At 34.9% G+C, this 24,079-nt stretch overlaps 2 protein-coding genes across 5 annotated transcripts; one reads left to right on the top strand and one right to left on the bottom strand.

Annotated features, from left to right (window-relative positions):
• Window positions 1-3,566: 3,566 nt before the first annotated feature.
• LOC6037941 (thioredoxin reductase 1, mitochondrial) lies at window positions 3,567-19,310 on the bottom strand. Of its 3 annotated transcripts, none has more exons than XM_038254570.1 (3): window positions 19,041-19,310; window positions 5,279-5,499; window positions 3,567-5,222 (listed from the first exon to the last, which is right to left on the bottom strand). In XM_038254570.1, exons 1-3 carry the CDS (start codon window positions 19,054-19,056, stop codon window positions 3,966-3,968), a joined length of 1,494 nt encoding a protein of 497 aa, XP_038110498.1. In that variant the 5' UTR covers window positions 19,057-19,310; the 3' UTR covers window positions 3,567-3,965. The 3 variants fall into 3 exon arrangements, with proteins under 3 accessions (XP_038110498.1, XP_038110493.1, XP_038110485.1); XM_038254565.1 differs by lacking the exon at window positions 19,041-19,310 and adding an exon at window positions 6,377-6,732; XM_038254557.1 differs by lacking the exon at window positions 19,041-19,310 and adding an exon at window positions 5,588-5,689.
• Window positions 18,363-21,358, top strand: LOC6037940 (C-factor). 2 transcript variants are annotated; one of them, XM_001847740.2, is made up of 4 exons: window positions 18,363-18,810; window positions 20,522-20,573; window positions 20,630-20,820; window positions 20,887-21,358. In XM_001847740.2, the coding sequence occupies exons 1-4, from the start codon at window positions 18,685-18,687 to the stop codon at window positions 21,259-21,261; spliced, it is 744 nt and encodes a 247-aa protein (XP_001847792.2). In that variant the 5' UTR covers window positions 18,363-18,684; the 3' UTR covers window positions 21,262-21,358. The 2 variants fall into 2 exon arrangements, with proteins under 2 accessions (XP_001847792.2, XP_038110509.1); XM_038254581.1 differs by lacking the exon at window positions 18,363-18,810 and adding an exon at window positions 19,415-19,477.
• The last annotated feature ends 2,721 nt before the right edge of the window (window positions 21,359-24,079 follow it).

Raw genomic sequence — 24,079 nt, 5'->3', positions numbered from 1 at the left:
CAGAATGAGCTACCATTAAAAAAAATTATTCCGTTTATTAAATCTTTCAGTGATTCAGTGATTAGAAACGGCTAATCATTTCTATAAGGTTAGTCTTTATTTGGCAAACATTTTAGAAAAAAGGGTAACATTTTTGAAACAGTTCTATTTTTAAATATTTGTTTCAAAATTCCTAAGGGTTGAAATAACCCTTTTGACTCAAATCAAATAAATTGTCAATATTTTTCACCACGAAACAAACTTCTTCCAACAAGTATATATTCAATTACAAGTTATTTATGATTTCTTGAACATGAATGATTGTAACTGTTTAAAAGATTATTTAAAAATAAAGGAGAATGGGCAAATTTGGTCCAAGGATGTACACGAACGGGACAAACTTTTTTCGAAAGATCTCGCCGAGACATGAAAAAAAGTCTTCTGGATCAACTCTCTAAACCCCGGGGTTCAAAAGTTTCAAGCTGTTGAAATATGAGCATTTTGGGTAAAAATGTTCAAAAAAACTTATTTTTGATATTTCTAAAATCATTCATGAAATCTCTGTTTCATTATGGATTTCAATTTTCTTGACTTCATTCGCCGCGTATCAGCAAAAACTATGAGTTCTGATATGTCTTAGCATGGTTGAAACATGATTTCTCTTGTTTTTATCCGTTTGAACCGTTGGGCCAAGAGGCATCCCATATAAACAAGTCGAAACTTCAAGGTTTAGAAACCGGATCCGACCCAGATTGTTTCAGTGAGTATGGAAGGCTTCAGTACAATGTTGTAACAACCTATTGGGATGGTCTGAGTCATCCGAGAACTCCTTGGAGTTCATAGGCACATACCCGCATAGCTTCAGTGAGTGTGGTAGACTACTTTGCTAATGTGTTAGGATGTCCTGGGTCATCCAAGGACTCCCTGGAGTTATAATCTGTAGGTCTACGGCTGTTACAAGGACTCCCTGGAATGGTCCAGAACATCCCAACATAACAGCAATACAGTCTGCCATACTCACTGAATCTTTGCGGGTATGTTCCGTTGTCAAAACCGGTCGACATTTTGCTTGTTACGGTAGTAGACCCACAGATCTTAACTCCAGGGAGTCCTAGGAGAACCCAGGACACTCCAACACATCAGCATAGTAGTCTACCATACTCACTGAAGCCATGCGGGTATGATCCGTGGTCAAAAACCGCCGACATCTTGCTTGTTACGGCGGTAGACTCACCGGTCTTAACTCCAAGGAGTTCTCGGATGACTCAGACCATCCCAATAGGTTGTTACAACATTGTACTGAAGCCTTCCATACTCACTGAAACAATCTGGGTCGGATCCGGTTTCTAAACCTTGAAGTTTCGACTTGTTTATATGGGATGCCTCTTGGCCCAACGGTTCAAACGGATAAAAACAAGAGAAATCATGTTTCAATCATGCTAAGACATATCAGAACTCATAGTTTTTGCTGATACGCGTCGAATGAAGTTAAGAAAATCGAAATCCATAATGAAACAGAGATTTCATGAATGATTTTATAAATAGCAAAAATACGATTTTTTGTACATTTTAACCCAAAATGCTCAAACTTCAACAACTTGTAACTTTTGAACCCCGGGGTTTAGAGAGTTGGTCCAGAAGACTTTTTTTCATGTCTCGGCGAGATCTTTCGAAAAAAGTTGGTCCCGTTCGTGTACATCCTTGGACCAGCTCCCATACAAATTTGCCCATTCTTCTTTATGTATATTTTATTGTCAATATTTTTGTACATAACAACAATACAATATGGTCCAATATGGATTTGATTTGTGAACAAACAGTGCATCTCTTCACGTAATTGAATGTTTACATTATGAATTTAGTTTTTTGTTCCTTGTTCGAAAAATGTCTAGATTTTAAATAGAACGTAAATTTCGGTTCACTGATCAAATCCGTTTTATTGCCTACTTTTGTTTGTTCGACCACTTTCTTGTTTGTTTTTGCTGCCTGTGCTGAGATAGTTCTAGAAACTTTGTTTCAAACAGGCAGATGCTTCAACAGGAAAAAACAACTACCTACTTTGGCTCACCGGCTCACGTGAGCGCAAAACGCTCCGGTGAGCGTGAGCGAGCACGAGCTACCTGATAAAAACTCACGCTCCAGCTGGAGCGAGCAAGCTTTCCGTGAGCGCTCGCTCATTCGCAACCCTGGATCTTTTGCTTATTCTATCCGCTTTCTACCCCCAATGCGTCCTGCACGGAGAACCTGGGGTAGCTCACATGAAAAGTCGAATGGGGCAGATTCATGTGGAAAACATGTGACATTACTATGTGTCTTTCTTTCAGTGTACAAAAAAAATCCTCACGTTGAAGTTACGTGAGAAGCAGCTAACAGCATTATTTTCCTTTAGAGTTTTCACCTTCCTTCTAGGTGATGGCACTAGTAAAACTAAATTTGCGAGGTCAGATAATCGGACCTCCGTGTACGCAGCAAGAGCAAGCAGCAGTGAAGTGCTCAGTGCTCTATCGTTTTTTCGGATTTTTTCGCCGTAATTGATTGTGTTTACCCGCGAGTTTGCTGTTCCAGCATGCCAAAGGCCGGCCTCGAAAAACCCGCGAAGTTCGTCTACCGGCCGTGTGCAAAAAGTAAACAAACCAACGCCGTGTCGGCCGCGATCGCGCAGGCGAGCGTGAGCGCAGATGGAATCGACAAAAAGTTACTACATCCCGGATATGTTCCAAGATCACCAGTGCGTACCCGTTCGGGTACCTCCGGTGCCACGACCAGCGGCACATCAACATCCGCCAACATTCCCATCAGGAACGAGTTCCAGATGCTGAGCGACGACGAAGAAAACAACAACAAATTGGGAAGTCGTCGGTGCAAGTTAACACATTCGACAAAAAGAACTTCGACCAAGACTTCGACCTGGTTGTGGAGAAATTAAAGAGTAAAAACTTAAAGACAGCTGTTAAGGTCGTCTTGCAGGATACCAAGACCGCCCGATCTCCGACCTCAAGAAGGACCTCTCGGGTGCTGGAATAACGCCGCGTGACATAAAAGTCCTCTCGCGGAAGACAACAGTCACAGGTACACACACCTGTTTTACTTCGACCGCGGCACCGTCAAGATTCAAGACCTGCGGCGAACTAAGGCGTTGGACGAGTTTTGGGTAAACTGGCGGTTCTATTCAAAGAACCCGTCGGACGCAGCACAATTCCACCGAGGCCAGAAATTCGGCCACGGTTCGCGGAACTGCAATCTCCAGCCCCGCTGTGTAAATTGGAAAAATAGTATGATTTAGGCCCATTTGAAATGTAAGTCGTGGTTTTTAAAATGTGTCAATGTTCTGGGTAATTTTTTAGAGTGTAATTTGTTTTTGGGAGTAGTCCTAATCATAACCTACAACTTCGCCGAAGACATCAAATTGATCAGAAATCCCTTGTCGAGACACAGATTTTCGAATGTTCAGAGCACTTTTCTATGGCCAGCCCAAAAATTTGTATGTATCTCGACTCGTATGAAGAAAATGGCGATGCGAAATGAGTTTTTTTTTTGACATTTTTTTGGGAAATTTTCAGAGTAAAAATCACAAAACAAGCAACCTATTCTACACTGCGTGTTGGTTTCTTTATTATCAATTTTCAGTTTGCATTCACAAATGTGTTTTGCTCCCTACATGTGAAAAGTACATTAATAATGATACTGCTGCTGGTGTGTATGTGTTCGTGTTTCTGCTTGCATGCTTGCTTACTTTAATAATCTTCTTCACTGCCTTCTGCCTGCCTAGTCGATTCTCACTTTGTCGGCGCAACTGCAAATTTAGTACGTGGAACAAACAAACATAAAAAGTGGGTTTTATCAATTTGTTTATCTACTAGAGCCGAGAATAGAACAGTCACAATTTGATTGCGACCTGCACCCTGCTTCCTACCGTATTACAACAAGTACACGAGCATCAAGAGGCGAATGTGTGTGTGTGTGTTTGTTTTAGGGTGCCTTCCAGCTTAGCTGCAGCACGTGGCCGGAGTAGGATCCAGTCCTGAGCTCTTGGTGATCAGCAGACGCGTGAATTCCTCCGCGACCGTCGGGTGGATGCCGACGGTGTTCTTCAGGATCTTCATCGTGAGGCCGGACTTGACGGCGGCGGCAAATCCTTGGATGACTTCACCGGCGGCGGGTCCGAGGAAGTGCAGTCCGAGCACCTTCTGGTCGCCCTCGAGCAGAGCCACGGCCTTCAGATAGCAGTAGCGGACGCTGCGCTGCGGGACGAAGAACTCGGTTGGCTTGTAGTACGCGTGGTACACCTCGACGTTTTCCTTGCCGTACTTGGCCTCGGCGTCCTCCTCGCTCAGTCCGACGCAGCCGTACTCGAGGGGTGAGAAGACGGTGGTGGCCACATCGGTGTAGTCCATCACGTCGGACTGGTTGTTGAACAGGCGGCGTGCCAGCAGACGACCGGCATGGATCGCAACCGGGGTGAGTTCCGGCTTCTTGTAAAGAACGTCACCGACGGCGAAGACGTTGTCGACGTTGGTTTGCTCTTGCACGGTAACGTCAAGCTTGTCCGACTTGTTACCTTCGGCGGTAACGATGCCGGCCTGGTCCAGCTTCAGATCCTTGGTACAGGCGGTGCGGCCAATCGCGAATAGAACCGTGTCGTAAACGTCCGAACCTTCCACACCCTCGTCCGAGGCGTACTTCACCAGCAGGCGGCCATCCTCCTGCTTCTCCACAGACGTGGGTTGAGTCTTGTGCATAAACTTGATGCCCTTCTCGACCATGGCGTCGCCAACCATGGTCGCCATCTGCTGGTCGAATCCACGCAGCAAGATCGATCGCACCATGACGGTGGCGTCGTAGCCCAGACCCTTCAGGAATCCGGCGCACTCCAAGCCAATGTAGCCGGCACCGACCACCAGCGTTTTGCCCGGTTCCTGCGGCAGGCTGAAGATGTCATCGCTGGTGATGCCGTACTCCTCCGCTCCAGGAATGTTCGGATACCGGGGACGACCACCGACGGCGATCACCACGTACTTGGTGCTCAGCACGCGCTCCGTTTTGTTCTTCATGACCGCCACCACGTTGTGCGCGTCCTTGAAGTACCCGAACCCGTTCACGTACTCCACCTTCTTGTCGCGCAGATCCACCCGCGTCACCCAGTTGACCGACTTGATGTGGTTCTGGACCGACTCGGTGAGCGTGGCCCAGTCGTGCTTGACCGACGCCGGCTCGGCAAACTTCCAGCCGTACGGTTGCGAGTCCTGGAAGGAGAAGTAGCAATATTAGCGAGGCTCAAATAAGTTCTGAAATGTCTTACATGAATGGCCTCGCCGAGCAGGGACGCCTGGTGCATCAGCTTCTTCGGGATGCAGCCCACGTTGACGCAGGTTCCGCCGAGGCCCCACTTGGTGCCACGGGGCGACGGCACCACAAAGTCGAGCACGGCCACCTTGGCGCCAAACTGGATCGCCTCCTTGGCGCAGGCCAGACCACCCGAGCCGCCACCGATGACCACCAGGTCATAGTCGTAGTTTTCCTCTGCGAAAGAAGTAGGTCGAAAATAGCGCGCGTTAGACAAGATAAAGGACGAAACCATGGCGGTGCGGTGTCAGGTTCTGATGATCACCTGAATCGGACATGGCGAGCGGACAAACGTTCGAAAGCAGAAGCAGCAAGTGATGAAAAATGCCGAGCTGATTTAGCGTCGTTACTGCCGGTGAACTCATTCCATACGTTCTACCAATGGAGCTAATGGTCTTTGGTCAGAGCAAAATTGTTACAAAAAGAAAATGTTTTATTAAGTATTTATTTGTGCTTGCCTCTGAAAGCAAACAAATGGGAATCGTAAATACATATTAAATTGCCTCTTTAAACATTAAAGTTTAATGGCCTAACTGATTTAACAAAATTTGTTTGTTCATTGATTTGATAAGACGCGATAAAATGCTTATTCATAGTGCACACTGATGATAGCAACGGTAAATAAGATATAACTTCACAGTTATAGCAATAAAACTTGCTAATTTTTACAACTTACTTTCAAAAGTAAAGTTTTTTTTTAATTTTTATGATTACATTCAATCAACTTCGAGAAATTTTAAATAAAGATTTTTATTTAATGTATTTGTGAGTTAGATTATTCAAAAGTCAATTACAAATTCTTATAAAACAAAAAAAACGAAAAACACACAATGTTTTTGACTTCTGAAAAATCATTCTATTCTAAAATCAAGTCCATGTTGGACCGGTGTACTTGGATTCAGCTCCGTTCGCAAAATTCCTGCACAAATCCATCAACAAAAAACAGCTGCTCTCATTCACACCAATGGACCCCACTCGTGAATGAAACACCGCCACCACACACGACCACACCAACAAACATCATTCATGTATCTGTCACTCGTGTGCAACTTACTCGCAAACAGTGGCGTGGTGTGCGTGCTTATAAGTCGCGTGAAGCGCACATTTATAAGGTTCCCTACACGTCGTGCTACAAGCAGTGACATTTCTCGGACGGGGCCGTCTTCTTCACGGGTTGCTGTGCACTGTTATGAAATGGTTCGCGTTCGCACAAACTTTCACCACTTTAAATTTGACACTTGCGAACGCTGTTTATCAACACTTTCGGAAAGGGACTACTTTTGCTGGCACATGTTTTGCCGGAAGGGCGTGCTAGACCGTCGTTTCGATCGAATCTAAGGAACTTGTGTGTTTTAGAATACACCACAGCGACTGGTCGCTAATCTCGTGCACTACTGAATGAGTGAAATCGGCAAAGTGATACAAACATTGCTGCGTCGCGACGTGTCTCGTTGAGTGTGTATGTGAGCGGAAATCTAGCAACTGAACGCTGAATTGTTTGACAAAATATTTTTTAAATATTTATTACATTTTTTAAAAGAATATGCTATAAAGTTTTGTTTCTTCATCCCATAAAATTGACAAACAATTTTAAATAAAAATTTAATGAGACATTTTAAGAAACTGATGACTAACCGTGACTTGCACATCGGGGTGGTACACGCTAAATAAATTTACCACAATAACTTTTTTGTATTAAAGAAAAAGTCTAGTTTTTTTAAAAGTATAATTGTCCCATGTTCAAAAAAGTGCAACTGAGAAAAACGCGATTGAAATTTTTCGATCGATTTCTGTTGTTTTACGCATAATTGTCTCGTGGGTTCTTATTCATAGGCATCCTGGAAAATGTCGGGGTGATTACTTCCAACATCTTTCAGTTCGTAACGGCCAGGCCAACTGCGTGAAGTTAACCGCAAAGATGATTCGTTGAAGTGGATTGAGTTTGAGCACGAACGTTCAAACAACAACACATTTCTGAACCTACGGGGAGGAAAAAACATGGGAATCCTCCGCTCACGTTTATGTTTGTTTACGCAATTTATTGTTGGGAGCCACAATGCTAAGAAGTTTTGGTGCTCCGGAACCCAAATGAATGTTTAAATGTTTTGAAACGATGTTGTCACAGAAACGAAAAGTGGCGCATGACGTTTTTTCGCGCGGTGATGCTTGTTTGCAAAATGTTGTAATGAAAATAATTCAATAATTTGGATTTGAATGTGACTGAAAGTTGCAAACTTTTAAATAATTTAAACTTCATCAACCCGGTACGAAAATCGAACTCACGATCTCTGGATTTCGAAATCCAATACGCCGCTAGTCGAAACCCACCCATTACCAGTCAATATTCCCAGTGAGCAGATTTACTTTGAAGGGATCTGACTTTGTCGAGATCCGTAACCTCACGGTAGCTCGGTATTCGGTATAATAATATTAAAGATCCAGAGTTTCCTTAAAGGCCAAATCTCATTGCAGAATCTTGATAGGTCGGACTTAATTTTTGGCTCAGAATGAAGCAAATCAGAGATTTTTTTTCAAAATTTGTAAACTTTTAGCGTTTAATTTCCCGTCCCGGGATTTCCCGTTAAAAAATATTTCGCGTTTCTCGGGATTTTTTTTAATTTAGAAGCGGAATTATTATTTTTTTAAACATTGTAGTAAATGTATTGAAAAAAAATATAACTCAAATTGATTGAATTTAATACAATTTTCTGTTTTTTTCAACTTCTGCAAAATTTATGTCAAGGTTTATTTTTAATAGCTTTCGTGAAATGAAAATAAACAGTGTTACATGTTTGGTATGTTTTTATTGAATAATTCATTGGTGTATTATTTGAAAAGGGTAAAAAAAAAGAATAAAATTGTGATTTTTGTTAACCATGACCAAAAACCTAGGATGAAAATAAAATTAATATCATTAAATATATTAAAAAGAATTAAATTTGCAATAAAAATTGTATAGTGCACCGTTTGTATCAGAGGATCATTTATGTTAAATTTATTATTAACTAAAATGGTTAATTAAGAAGTTATAAATCGTTTAATTTTTAACAATTTATTAAGCATGCAACATAAATCATACCATAAATGAAACTATAGAATAACACCGACCAACAAAATTTCAACGCAGGACATTCCCAGAAACACGTGCATTTTGAACTTTTCAAATATATTTCTGGAGTTTTTTTTTTAAAAAAAAAGGTCCAATAAACCAAATTTTTAGTTTTTGCTTTTTGGGTGTTTTATGATACCCCTGACTCAAGGCGGCTTCAAAAACACCCAAAAAGCAAAAACTGGAAACTCGCATTCGCATGAAGATGGTGATCTTAGCGGGTTGCCAGCCCAGGTTGCTTAGAAATTGATTAAAAGGAATTAAAACCAATTCTACCAAGACAGGACAGCCAGCACGCTCCCATCTCCACCATTCACCGGGACAGGAATAAGGATTAGGAGCACGGGAAGTGTTGATGCTAAACTTACTTTGAAAAAGGTAGCGAAACCGCAGGCTCTTTTTCCCACCCTATTGTGGAACAAGAACTGAAAATTTGGTTTATTGTACCTTTTCAAAAAAAAAAAAAACCCGGATTTAGACAGGGCCGAATGGTTTTTCTCGAAAGTTTATATGGAGATTTCATTTTGTCATTTTTTGTAGGTCAGTGTTATCATTAAAAACTACTTCGTAATACAGTCTAGATTCGATTATCGAAAGGCCTGGAAAAAATTCACTTCGGATAATCGAATCACGAAATTTCGAGCTTAAGAATGACTTATATTTTTTCCTAAAATGATTTAAAATTTTTAAATTCAACATTGAAAAAATCCTTTTTTTATTTAATAGGCCATCAAATAAATATTCTAATTTATCTAAAATGGAATCGCAGAAGTCGAATTTGAAGTAAAAAGTAAGAAAATTAAAAAAATAACAGGAAAGAATTATTTGTCATGTTTTGATTATCCGAAGTCCCGTACAAACCTTCGGATAATAGAATGTTCGGATAAGGGTCGTGCATAAACCACGTGGTCTCCTTAGGGGGAGGGTGTCAAAATCCGATCGAAAAACCATGAAAAGCCATGGGGGAGGGGGTCGACGGCTGACCACGTGGCCTTTAAAAAAATCTTTTCATAAAAAAAAAACCAAAAAAATACGCGCTTTAAATTTACTTATATGCATACATTTTTTGTTAAACTTCAAAACCATATAATTATTGTGTTTAAAATTATTACTTATATTTCAATGTCATAATATTTTCCAATTCAATATTGAATTATATATTTCGGCAGATTCATATCAATACTTTGAGCCTGTAATTGAATGTACACTTTTTAATACTAATGTAACTACGTTTTGCAAAAGTTTAAAAGCTGTTAAAAAATAAAGTGACAGTATCCAAAGTTAATATACCCTAAAAAATGCGTACCAAAATGCAAACACAATTTCAGTTTTTTGTTGATTGTATCAAGTAGCTAAAAATGTGCTTGCAAATTTGCATTGAAAGTAGATGTAGTCTTCGATAGTTCTATTTTGGAACAACTTAAAAAATAAATATTGCTGACAATTTTATAAGATTTTCGTAACAAGGCAAAAAACTAAATATGTATTATAAATGAAGTGTCTAAAAATGATTCTCTGTGAAAAAAAAATCAAAATCTCAGATCTTAGCTAATTACCGTAGCTGGTCCTATAAGTGATCGAAGAATCTTAATCGAAAGATTTCCTTTTGACACTTAAAACAAACTCAAGATATCTTGCTTCTCCTCTCTCATGCAGTATTTTTTTAAGTACAATGAACATGGTGTCGATTTCTGGAAAAGTCAGGGAAAACCTGGAATTGTCAGGGAATTTTGTTTGACCTGGAAAAGTCAGGGAAAGTCAGGGAATTTTAAGCTGGGTCAGGGAATTTCGATGATCTTAAAAATATTACTACAAAATTCCATTTCTTTTTGAAAATTCGCCCTTTATGACGTATTTGAATGTCTTCCAGGCCAAACTTTGCAACATTGATAATATTGAATTTTTTATATTGGAACGCAAAACTCCATATAAAAAATGCTTAAGAAAAGGGTCACGAAGAAAAGAAATATGTAGCCTTCTTCCGCGCGTTGCTTGTTTGCAATATGTTTACGTTTAAAAAACAAATAATTTGGATTTGCTTTGGATTTGCGTTCAACTGAAAATTACAAATTATTAGCGCACACAGGGTGGGACAATATGAGGCAGTTGCCCCACCATCCTCAAAGATTTGTTCTAAAATTGGTCGATTGCTCAGCATATACCATAGAGAAAATCATACATTTTGTCTGAAAAATTGAATGATTAAAAAATTCAAAAAAATCTTAAATTCTAAAGCTTAAATATTCTCAATTTTGAAAATTGTGATATTTTGGAATTGTTGATTTCTTAATTTTTTAAAATTCTTATTATGTTTTTAAAATTCTTATTATAAAGTTCTAAAAAAAATTAAGGCTAGAAAATTTTCTAAAATTTCACTTTGGTGTTCGTTATCTATATTTTTATTTTTCTCAAAATTAAACTGAACTATGATTTTTTCCAAAGTTATCTAATTTTGTTTAATCTAAAATGTAAGCCAAATAGTGATGGTAAAATGGAATTAAAATTAAAGAATTGAAGAAATAAAACAAAAATTTATGGAATAAACCAGGTTGTTACGGACGGCGCGAATACAGCTCCAACATTCAAAATTAAATTATTCAGGAATAAGGAAATAAAATTAGGAAAAATAATAATAATAACCCCACAAACAAATCATTTAAAAATAATTAAAGATCTGTCCGTTGAATTTAAAAAATATGAAAAAAATCTAAAATATCACTATTCAAAAATAAAAACGATCAAGAGAACACATTTTTGTCATAAATTCTTAAATTCTTAAATTCTTCAATTCGTTAATTCGTTTATTCTTAAATTCTTCAATTCTTTAATTCTTAAATTCTTAAATTCTTAAATTCTTAAATTCTTAAATTCTTAAATTCTTAAATTCTTAAATTCTTAAATTCTTAAATTCTTAAATTCTTAAATTCTTAAATTCTTAAATTCTTAAATTCTTAAATTCTTTAATTCTTTAATTCTTTAATTCTTTAACTCTTAAATTCTTAAATTCTTAAATTCTTTAATTCTTTAATTCTTTAATTCTTTAATTCTTTAATTCTTTAATTCTTTAATTCTTTAATTCTTTAATTCTTTAATTCTTTAATTCTTTAATTCTTTAATTCTTTAATTCTTTAATTCTTTAATTCTTTAATTCTTTAATTCTTTAATTCTTTAATTCTTTAATTCTTTAATTCTTTAATTCTTTAATTCTTTAATTCTTTAATTCTTTAATTCTTTAATTCTTTAATTCTTTAATTCTTTAATTCTTTAATTCTTTAATTCTTTAATTCTTTAATTCTTTAATTCTTTAATTCTTTAATTCTTTAATTCTTTAATTCTTTAATTCTTTAATTCTTTAATTCTTTAATTCTTTAATTCTTTAATTCTTTAATTCTTTAATTCTTTAATTCTTTAATTCTTTAATTCTTTAATTCTTTAATTCTTTAATTCTTTAATTCTTTAATTCTTTAATTCTTTAATTCTTTAATTCTTTAATTCTTAAATTCTTAAATTCTTAAATTCTTTAATTCTTTAATTCTTTAATTCTTTAATTCTTTAATTCTTTAATTCTTTAATTCTTTAATTCTTTAATTCTTTAATTCTTTAATTCTTTAATTCTTTAATTCTTTAATTCTTTAATTCTTTAATTCTTTAATTCTTTAATTCTTTAGTTCTTTAATTCTTTAATTCTTTAATTCTTTAATTCTTTAATTCTTTAATTCTTTAATTCTTTAATTCTTTAATTCTTTAATTCTTTAATTCTTTAATTCTTTAATTCTTTAATTCTTTAATTCTTTAATTCTTTAATTCTTTAATTCTTTAATTCTTTAATTCTTTAATTCTTTAATTCTTTAATTCTTTAATTCTTTAATTCTTTAATTCTTTAGTTCTTTAATTCTTTAATTCTTTAATTCTTTAATTCTTTAATTCTTTAGTTCTTTAATTCTTTAATTCTTTAATTCTTTAATTCTTTAATTCTTTAATTCTTTAATTCTTTAATTCTTTAATTCTTTAATTCTTTAATTCACAAATTCCATCTTACCATCTTAGATTACAGAATACCTGATAAAATTTGAAGTATTTTTGGAGTTATTTTTTTCGGTTAGAGAAATTTTGAGAATGTAGAAAATTTGCTTCGATTTTTCTAAGTGACGCTTTGGGAAGATCATCGAGTATGAACTGTAAAAAAATTAAAATGTCAAAATCGTGGATTTATTACAATTTTAAAAATTTTTTTTTTCTTTATTTAGATTTGATTGTAGAAGGTTGTATTTTGTTTTTATTTTTATAAAATGTTCTGATCGTGTGAATGATCGTCTGCAGGCTCTGGTCAAGGTAGAAAACTTTTTTTTAATTTTATATCAAAAATATTTTTTTGTAAAATTATTTAAGAAGTTAATTCTTCAAATATCCAAAAATCTGTTTACTTTAAATACAAACATTGTTGAAAAGTTCTAGATCTTTTTCAAAACCGTAAACATGTACTTGAAAAATTCACATTTAATAGTTAAATGTTAAATGTTTTCTTAGTTTTTCAGTTTTTTCCGTTCTGCAAAAATACATATTTTTTTGTTTTTGTCTCCTAAACCTTAGGTTTTTTTATAAAAGTACAATCAAATATGACATCGGCCTAATTCGTTTGAAAATTCGGCAAAAGGCAACAATTCTAAAATTAAACATTACTTTTTATTTAAGTTCAATTTTTCAATTGATTTGTTTTAAAAACTTTTAGCTTTAATTTTTTTACGAAATGAAGTGAAATTAACTAATCGCCATTTGAAAATTGCAACAGTTTTAATTATAAATTATTTCTTGAGTTTTTTTTTTCAAAAAGATCCTATAAGCTATTGTGTTTCATATGTTTAAAGGACCTATTAAAAAAAACTTTAGATTTTTTGGTAGCGGACAACATTTTAATGATTGGCTCTCGGTCCTAACCTGGTCACAGCACCTAAAAGGACCTAATAAAAATAAGTTATGAAAAAAAAACTTTTTAAATGACATCATCTCATAAAAAAAACATAGGACATTTTTTGGTTGCTCATTTTGGATGTTTGATAAGAAAAAAAAAATGATTGACAAAATAAAAAAAAAATAGTTTTTAAGTTTTTGCAGAATCAATCGTTAAAAAAAATAAATTAAAAAGTCATTGAAGTTTTTTAATATCTAAAATTTCCAATATTCAAAAAGGAAAATGCATGAAACCATAAAAACGCTCCAAACAATATGTTAGTAAAAAATAGAAAAAAACTGGTGGTCTGGAAAGGTCAGGGAAAAGTCATGGAATTTTATTTTGGGATTTGGATCGACACCATGAATGAAACTAAAAACCCCGATTTCAGGATTATCGCGCAAATTTTCAGTTTCACTACCTCATTTGCAAGTGAAACGTCTAACATTAAAAAATAACCAGTAACGAAAAAACGAACGATACATACTTTAAGATTCACCAAAAAATTTGATGAACATTTTGGTCTAAAATATATTCCTTATTTCATGGGTTACACAATTCGGATTGTTATATTACATAACATTTCATAAAATACACGTCAAAGTTGTAGGTATTTTTTTTAGTTTTTTTTTATGTTAATAGGGACCATCTCTTGAGCCAAAGAGAAACATGGGCAAACATTTTAGATTTTTAGAAAAAAAAACTAGCTTCAAGCAAACATTATTTTTGTTTCTCAATTAATTTGAAGATTAAAAAATAGGGGCCAAAGGTGCCCTTTCCTGAAAATATTTGTTTTTCTTTAAGCTGAGAAAATATACTATACCCTCAACTTCATATTTGAGATAAAACCACTCAAATATATAGACACATTAAAATAATAACTAAAAAGTTTTAAAGAGTCACTTAATTTTCAAATGCCGATATCAATTTGTGAAATAAATTTCAATTCAATGCCGTCAAGATCAACATAAATAAAATTCATTAAAAAAGATGGAACGGTATTTTCAACTCGCTTGAAAAATTATCTTATTTAATATTTTTTGTATTTATTTTGAGGTAATATCTCCAACCAAAAGTTGGATCAAAAATCTTAAATCGTAGATAATTGCCTATTTAAACAACTGAAAAAAATGTAAAATAAATTCCAAATTTTAGTTCAATCTTTTTTAAATTTATCAAAACACGTAGTCGATAGCAAAGCAATTTAAAGTAAGAGTAAGACTTAAACAATTTGGATGTCCATGACTTAAATAATGATTTTTAGCGCGTTGTCTACAACTTTTCCAAAGACACGAAATCGATTTTCGAGCAATTCTATACAAAATCGGTCTTTATTCTTAAATTATAATTTTTTGATTTTTTTTAATCCGTCTGAAACCTTTTTTGGTGCCCAACCCGTTTTGCATCATTAGTTTGTCCATACCTATAGTTTTCCATACAAATTTGGCAGCAATGAAAATTAAAAAATCTGTATCTTTTGAAGAAATTTTTGGTCGATTTGGTTTCTTCGGCAAAGTTATAGTTATGGATAAGGACTACACTGAAAAAAATGATAAATGGTAATTTACTTTGCTGATTTTTAATTTCACATTTTGTCACTAAATTATGATTTGCAAAAAAACGCAATTTTTATTTTTTTTAATTTTGCCAATTTTTCAGAAATTTTCAGAACGGGCAAAAAATTGTTGTTTGAGTTATGAATTTTTGAATCAATACTGATTAAAAAAAATCGAAATATTGACCGCAACTTTATTTCAATTTTATTTTTAGATGTAAAATCAAATTTGCAATCTAAAAGTACCTTAGTTAAATTTTCATAAAGTGCACCGTTTTTAAGTTATAGCTATTTTTAGGTAACTTTTTTTTTTAAATTAGTTGCAGTTATTAATTTAAAAAAAAATAGTGCCCAAGTTTGCCTAATTTTGAAAAAAAAAAAAATATTTTTGAAATGCTGAGAAAATTCCTTGTTGCTTTGTTTCTAAGATATTGCCATGCAAAGATTTTAAAACAGAAAAATGGATGTTTACTACCCAAACAACCCATAATTTTCTTATGTCGATATCTCAGCAACTAATGGTGCGATTTTCAATGTTTATAAATAAAACTTTCGTGAAATTTTCCGATCTTTTCGAAATCAATATTTTCAAAAAAAATTAAGACTGACATTTCAAAAGGTCGTAATATTGAATGTTTGTCCCTGTTTCTGATTCTTGTATGGAGAAAAAAATTAAACCGCTCGACTTTTTTGGACACACTGAATCATTGGAATCAATCATGCTTAATAAAAAAGAAAAGTTGCTTTAGTTTGGATTTTTATGAATGTTTGGAATTAAATAAATATTAACTAGGAGCTTTCATAACTAGATATTTTCCTTAAAATAAAATGAAAATATTTTTTTCCTGAAACAAAACTTTTCTATTTATTTAATTTCAATTTTAAGAAAATATTTTAAAGCGCATTTAAATTAAATCATGAATGCTGTTTATAAATCAAAATAGCTTTAATTCTTAAAACATTTTTTATTCTGGATGCAATTAATTGCACTGCAATTCCATAATTTTGAATACATATGTTTTACTAAGTTGCTTGTTTTGTTGAGAGTATTTTTTACTTTCTGTACCATTTCAATAAATTGTTATACTGTTATTATTTACCTTAAACTTTGTGATATCACACTTTTTTCACACTTTTAAGTGAATTTCTGTTTTTTTTTATATATTATTAAATTGGTTTTAATGGTGTTACAGCACCTACACAAATTAAAATGTTTTCTGTTTGACCCAATGTCACCCCCTCTAAAGGGTGAGTTTGAGTTAATTTTAAAACGATTGGCATTTATGAACGGTGTGATTATACTAGCCATATTCTGGGAAAATGTTGGTAAATTCAGGAGCATTCCCCAACAATATTTATTTCGATATAATTTGAAATGTTTTTACTGTGTTAAAATAACAACAGTAATATCGTTTTTTTTTTTGACCAAAAGTCACCACCACTGACAGTACATCATTTATGGATGAACATTTTTGAAATCTGTACTTATTTTGTTTTTTTTTTTTAAAGATTTTTCACCTGGGAGGAAAAAGCCACGTGGTCATATAGGGGGTTGGCGTGAAACCACGAAAAACCATGAGGGGGAGGCCACGTGGTTTATGCACGACCCTAATCGAGTCTGGACTGTATGTGAAAGGTGCCCAGAGAATGCAACAAAATTTGCCAAACTTATTTCAAAAGCTCGCTCCTCATATTTGAATAATTCTCGGGTTAGTTTTCAAAACGTCGTAAAAGCCAAACCCCTCAAGTGTCAAAATCATTGCTTTGACTATTAGCTATGGTTGCCATATCAAGTGAATTAAAATTTTTAACAATTAATGTGTGTTTTAGCCTTGTTTTACCACACCAGGTTGATTCGACCTTTTACATGAGCAAATTGTTTCATACGTCCCTGTACTTGGGACTTTTTTTTGTAAGGATGACAATACGACCATTGGAAAAATTTATTTATTTTATGACTAAACCAGATTTAAATCAAACATTATTATTTTGAACATCGTTTCAACACCCCCCGCAAAGAGGGCAGTCGATGGTTTGTGTTTTTGGAGGAGATTGGGAGAAAACATCGCAGGGGAGAAAGGTCCAACTGACAGATTTTATTCTCCCTCTCTCGCGTTGGCTCATACGCTAGCTGAGAGCACGAACAAAATGACGAATTACCACTGATTTGTTTATCTTTTCTTCAGTGGTCTATAGGACCTTGAAGAACTCGGGGTTACTGGAGTTTTGAGAGGGCGTTTATGCGTGATAAAATGGATGAGGTCATTATCGCTTGTTCCTGAACAGATTATGCAACTTGATTTTGTGTTGGTTTAGGCTGCCACACAAAATGATGATTTTGGGGGAAGCTAGCAGTCTCTTCCGGAATAAATGACTGAAACTGGGTTTTGCTGGCTGGCAAATTGGAAAATAGTCTTCGCGATTCCTTAAGTCATATAATCAGCGCAATGTTTTTAACGGGATAACAAATATTCATCTTTTTTCGTAAAATCTCATGTGCGCATAATCATAAAGCAATTAAAACTGAACTTACGTCCTTTTTCTATGAGCGTAAGTACATTTTTGAAATTATCAGTACTTACGACCTTGCATCACCAAGGACGTATGTGACTTCTCCGTATGAAAAGCACATTCGACCTTTTATATGCAGGCGATATTTTTGTTTAAATTTATTTTTTGGAAATTCTGCTCGAGTAGATCATTTGTAGAGCGTTAGAAGAGTGCAACCGTGCCAAAAACTCAATTTTGGACAACTGGCGCTTACGACCTTTTGAAAACTAACCCGAGAATTTTAGTGATTTCATTAAAAGATTTTCAAATAAAAATCGCGAGAAGCTTGAATAAAAAAATCACAATTTCGAATTTAAATGAGTATGTTTTGGAAATGTTTTTAGTCATGCAAAATATCATTTTTGCCTTATTTCTATGTTTTTTTTTCATTTCAACATTGTGTGCCAATGTAATTCTGAATTACATTTACTTAAAATGATCATATAAACAAGTTTGAAAGTATTTTTATGTTTGTGGAGCATGTAATCATTTTACTCACTTTTTGAACACTTTGATCACAATATTATTTCTCATTAAAAAATATAAAGATTTTACAAAATTCAATATTATTGATTTATTTACATACAGTCAAGCAATTAATTGATCCTCATAATTATTCTGATCATCAAACTTAGTGTTCTATACAATGTCGATGCAAAATATTAACCAGAATTAGGATCAGAATAATTTTCAATAAATTTAATGTTTTCCGGGACTTGCAGAGCTCTTTTCTGAATAAAACAAGTTTTCGAATTCATTTTTCTTCAACTTTTTCATCTGAGCCAAATTTTGAGTGTACAACTTTAGCTCACAACACACTCAAAGAGAATTCTTAGCTTTCAGTGGTGTGCAACCGCGGGCAGTCGCCGCTGAAACCCCCCTTCTCTCACACACACACACGGGACCACTTTTCGCGGACATCGCGCCGAATAATCTACCAACACCGTGGGGCTCCTCTCTTCGGCCAAGTTTAGTGAGTGTGCTCGTAACTCCGCGCAACCTTGATACATCTTGGAGGGATCCATCATAGGCAAAGCCGGACAGCAGAAGCCTACTAATTGTCCTCGCTGTCGCGACTATATTCGGCATACCTACTACGTTAATTACGTCACCAGATAGTGTATCGCGGTTTTCCCCATCCCTCTTGGGGCACAGCGCAGTATTCGTTTTGACCATCCGGTTGCCTAGGCGCAGAGCAGGATGAATTCGATCCTAATCACCGGCTGTAACCGGGGACTGGGCCTGGGGCTGATAAAGTGCTTCTTGAAGTTGCCAACGCCGCCCCGGCACGTTATCGCAACTTGTCGCAATATGCAGCAGGCCGAGGTATATTGTCTTTCACGTTTTTTTTCTCTTCACTCTCTAGCACAGTAGGCTAAATTCCATCACATTGCTCTTTAATCGTTCGAACTAAATCATCATGTAAATGCCATTTGCACTAGAATCTGATGGAATGCTCTAGAGCTTGCTCTTAAGGGGTTTCACACGCACATCATGATGGGGCACATTTCGCTTGGACACTGGTGGATAGATAATTACACGGAAATTGTACTTACGATTGATGGGCGCCATGTTTTCTGCGGGTCTGTGGATGTCAACCTTGTTTTACTCCGGCCAACTAGATTGCGTTTGACGCGAATTTATCCGACGACGACGGCGAGGAGGAGGTTTTGCGAGCACTTGACAAAGGTCCGTTCTGTCACTGTCACCGGCGGGTCACGTATCTCTTTCGGTCCACTTCAAACCTTGCGACCTGCGGGAGGAGACTGTTGGTTTGCGTGCGCGTGCTGTTCGTATGAATGGTTGTGAGCGAGTAAACGCTCGTTGGTTTTATATATTTTGTTTGTAAACGTAAAACGTTGGGCGGCCGGTTGCGCGTGTGTTGGTAGTGGGGGATGACTCAAGCAAGCCTGTTGTAGGGTTTTGTGTTGCGTCGTACAGCGCGATGTTGCATCAGCTGTTGCAACGTCACTGCAGGAGACTGTTCCAGAAAGTGAGTGCAATGGGGCGATGTAACACAGTAGGAAATTCAGTTTCCTATATCTTGTATCTCTTGCCAGGCCTACTTCTTTGCATTTAACACAGAGATGATTCTTTGAAATTCCTCTCGACGGACCCTTGGATAAATATCATTTGCTCTAAAAATACTCGCTGGTTGGCAATATTTTCTGATTCTCGTGCGTTCTGCGTAGGGATTTTTCTATGCAAAACGGAGCTTTGAAGTGAGTTTCACATATGTTCAGGGTGGTCACATCGGGAAGAAAATGAAAAAAAGGAATCGACGTAACACCTTATAATGTGGCCCTCTTAAACCTTGCGGTTTCGTCAACGGATCCACAGGCGTGTATCGTTCTTTTTGCGAAAAGACTCCGCCTCCCGGGTCTCCTAAGTGTGAAGGTATGGCACGGGGAGAGGGCAACGAAAACCTATAATTGACAATAAAGGTTGGCTGCTAACTCCCGTTCAAGTGAGCAGGACTAACTGAATATTTAGGTATACTCTCCTTAAAAATAGTAAAGGAAATAATTATGCTTCTTGATGTTATTCAAGCTTTTTTTGTTTAAATTTTCCAAATCGTTAATTTTTTAAATGTCCTCTAGTTAAATTTGAATAAGGCTTCCTATACTAAATGCAAAAAAAAACTATGTTTTGAATAAAAATGAACAAATCCACGTCGAGATCGAGCACGAGCTTGGCTGACATCATGACCGCTAGTAAACAAAAAACCAGCTAGAAGTCGCATGATTTAATGTGATTTTACTGCAGCTTAAGACAACTTTTTGTTTAGTTTATTTAGCTTGAAATTGAACAACTCCGATGTCTATTCCTGACAACAACCAAAACCACCTGCACTCGTCACTTCGTTACAGTACGTCATAACCGAGATAAGCGATTAAGCATGACTTTACAGCTTTTCCGGTTTCCATTTTAATTGCGACGTCACCGTTTATCATTATCTATATACTAATAGTGGTGTGGTTCACCGGGGAGTGCGTAATGCAATTTTCCTGTTCTCATTGTCTGACCTTAATTTCAGGAGCTCAAATCCCTGGCAGAGCAACACTCCAACCTGCACGTGCTTCAGATTGGTAAGTTATGAATTTCCACTAATCATTAAAACTTGTAACGAGCACCTCTGTTACAGACCTGAAAGCCATCGACCAGTTCGAGAATTTCGCGAAGGAAGTCGAAACGATTGTCCAAGATAATGGGCTGAACGTGCTGTTCAACAACGCTGGCGTATCTCCCAAATCGACGCGACTCAATTTTACCAAGAGCGAAGATCTGACCGACACGTTCATGACCAACGTGGTGGCGCCGATTATGCTCACCAAGGTTCGGACACCGTCACGATGATAACTCCGACTCTTTTATCACGACGATAACGTGTTTGTTTTGCAGGCCCTCGTCCCTTTGCTGAAGCAGGCAGCGGAGGCGAATGCTTCCGCACCGATTGGCCCGACCAAGGCTTGCATCGTCAACATGAGTTCAATTCTGGGCTCGATCGAGGCCAATTCTGACGGCGGTTTGTACGCCTATCGGACGTCCAAGTCGGCGCTCAATTCCGCGACCAAGTCGATGAGTATCGACCTCAAGGGGAACGGGATTATGGCCGTGGCGCTGCATCCGGGCTGGGTTCGCACGGACATGGGCGGCTCGAAAGCACCGCTGTCGGTCGAGCAGAGTTGCGCAAAGATGGTGCAGACGGTGATGGGACTGGGGGAAAAGCAAAATGGGGCATTTCTGCAGTACGACGGAAAGGGACTGCCGTGGTAGATGGGATTGAAACGGTTTGGGATGTACCTTGTTGAATGTTATTTTCCAGAAAAAAAAAATATGTAAAAGAAGAAAATTAAAGATATATAAAAAGTCACATGATTTTTTTTTTCAAGGGTTGGGTAGTAAAATTAAGCTTTAATTTGTGATATTATTGTTAATAACGATAATGGTTATTTTTTTGAGTACAATTATCGTGGGACCATCATTGATCCTTGATCCTTCGAAAAAATGTTGTCTTTTCAATTTATTTTTTAGCTTTAAAATGAAAAAAAAAGTGTTAATGAATGGTTTAAATCATGTTTTTTTTAACGTTGTAAATAAACATTTACATAGGGTTTCAGGACCCTATTGGGCCATTGTAAATTATAAAAAAAAATAGAAATTCAAATATTTAGACATTTCTAAATTTAAATTTTAAAATTGAGAAAAAAATCTGAATTTCACAAATTTTAAAACACGAAAAATAAACAATTCCACGTCAAACAAGACGTATCCAAATCAAAAGAGGCGTGGGAGTTCCTTGGCCAAAATAATTGGACCCGTATTTTTTTTTGTTTCCTATCCGAAATAGGGTGGCGTGTTTCGTCGATTTTCACAAAAAAAAAAAAAACAATTTAAAAAAAAAAATCATTTCTCCGGAACGGCTGAACCAATTTAAGAGCGCCACGTTTCTAAAGTAAGGTTGTTAGCTGGACTTAGAAGGAAAAAAATGTGGTGGTCTGAAAAAAAAAACAAGTTGAATAATTGAAAAGGTCCTATGAAAATATAATTTGATTTAATTTAATCAAAGAGCTCATAATTGGAAAATCAATCCCTGATTTGTTGTAATATTTTACAAAACATATCCACAAATTGCGAATATCCATGACAGGATATCTATGACAGGATTCGGAGATAAGATTTTTTGATAAAAAAAAATCGGGATTTCTCGACGCGCCGCGCGCTTTTGATTGAATTTTACAACTTTTGGTACCCAGCTAGTTCTTTTGGACGTCAACAAATTTTTCCTCAAAAGCCCAACTAATAACCTTTCTTTTGAAACGTGGCGCTCTAAAGTTGGTTACGCCGTTCCAGAGATACTGCCATTTTTGGACCACCCTATTTCAAATAAGAGCACCCTATTCGCCAAACAAAAAAAAATACGGTCAAGGAACTCCCATGCTAAATTTGAGTAATATCGGAGCTTCTAAAAATCTAACAAATTAAAATTTGATAAAAACATCAATAAATAAAAAAAATGATCTAAAATTAAATTCTAGAATTTTAATTATGGAAATTGTTGCTAACTTTAAATATTATTCAAGAAATGTCGGATTATTGGAGGCCTTTAATAATTGAAGAATTGTCGCAAAACAAAGCAAAAGGGCTGTTGTGGGTTTGTAAACATGCCAGATGTTAACATCCTCTAGTGTGAGCAGGATACACTTTTTGTTTTAAAACCCGCAAAGGCCTTTTGCGTTGTTTTGCTAGTTGTAAAATTTAATAATTTGATAATTTAACAATTTTGTTATTTTTATATTTTTATAATTGAATTAATAATTAAATAATTTCATGATCTTATAATTAAATAGTTAAATAATTTAATAATTTAATAATTAAATAATTTAATAATTTATTAATTTAATAATTTAATAATTTAATAATTTAATAATTTAATAATTTAATAATTTCATAATTTAATAATTTAATAATTTAATAATTTAATAATTAAATTATTAAATAATTTAATGATTTAATATTTTAATAATTTAATAATTTAATAATTCAATAATTAAATAATTTAATAATTTAATATTTTAATAATTTAATAATTTAATGATTTAATAATTTGATAATTTAAAAATTTAAAAATTTAATAATATGATAATTTAATAATTCAATAATTTAATAATTTAATTTTTAATAATTTAATAATTTAATAATTCAATCATTTGATAATTTATTAATTTAATATTTGAATAATTTAAAAATTTAATAATTTAATAATTTAATAATTTAATAATTTAATAATTTAATAATTTAATAATTTAATAATTTAATAATTGAATAATTGAATAATTGAATAATTTAAAAATTTAATAATTTAATAATTTAATAACTTAATAATTTAAAAATTTAATAATTTAATAATTTATTAATTTAATTATTCAATAATTTCGCAATTCGCAATTCGCAATTTTCAGTGTAAGAACGGGCCTTGACCGATCTTATGCACTAGGTTCCCGACGAACACGCACTGCCCTTACACCTACATCTCACCCTTGCTCTGAGTCAGTACGAGCAGCACGCTAGAACACGCTTTGAGTGTTCGTGCCAGGCATGCACACCTTCTTTTCCGGTTACGCATTTTAACTCGGCCGGGGGTGGTACATTACGTAGGATTTGATGTAAGTATAAGCGCCTAACCATTTAAAGTGTGCCTAACAACTTTCATTAAAGCAAAAACTGTTTTATTTTTAGTTTGAAATCAAATACTAGTTGTTATTTTACTGTGTATTGTTTTCTCCTTAAGTATTTCCTAGTGTTGAGTCGTGTTTTTATGTTGCTATTTCTTTTGTCGCGGTGTTTTGTTACAATTTTTGGTCCTAAGCATGTTATTAAAGTTTACCAAAAGTACAATAGTAATATTTGTGTTAATTATTTGATCATTCCAAAAAATTGAGTAAGGGCTCAAACCTCACTTGTTTTTAAAGAAAAGGGTGAAGATTGAAAACAATGGACAGTGAAAGAAATATACTATTTGAAGATAGTAAAAGAATGATACTAATTTAAGAAGTAGATAAAGAAATTAACAATAATTAATAAAAAGAGGTAA

This window comes from Culex quinquefasciatus, chromosome 1 (genome assembly GCF_015732765.1).
Source record: "Culex quinquefasciatus strain JHB chromosome 1, VPISU_Cqui_1.0_pri_paternal, whole genome shotgun sequence".
Classification (NCBI taxonomy): Eukaryota; Metazoa; Arthropoda; class Insecta; order Diptera; family Culicidae; genus Culex; species Culex quinquefasciatus.
This window is presented reverse-complemented; position numbering and strand designations above follow the sequence as displayed.

Bases quoted from the DNA above. Each gene is read 5' to 3' on its own strand.
- LOC6037940 (XM_001847740.2), top strand. From the start codon at position 18,685: ATGAATTCGATCCTAATCACCGGCTGTAACCGGGGACTGGGCCTGGGG. The intron at 18,811-20,521 runs GTATATTGTCTT...CCTTAATTTCAG, and splicing joins GCAATATGCAGCAGGCCGAG to GAGCTCAAATCCCTGGCAGA. The intron at 20,821-20,886 runs GTTCGGACACCG...TTTGTTTTGCAG, and splicing joins CGCCGATTATGCTCACCAAG to GCCCTCGTCCCTTTGCTGAA.
- LOC6037941 (XM_038254557.1), bottom strand. From the start codon at position 5,687: ATGAGTTCACCGGCAGTAACGACGCTAAATCAGCTCGGCATTTTTCAT. The intron at 5,500-5,587 runs GTGATCATCAGA...CTTCTTTCGCAG, and splicing joins GCTCGCCATGTCCGATTCAG to AGGAAAACTACGACTATGAC. The intron at 5,223-5,278 runs GTAAGACATTTC...TTCTCCTTCCAG, and splicing joins TGCTCGGCGAGGCCATTCAT to GACTCGCAACCGTACGGCTG.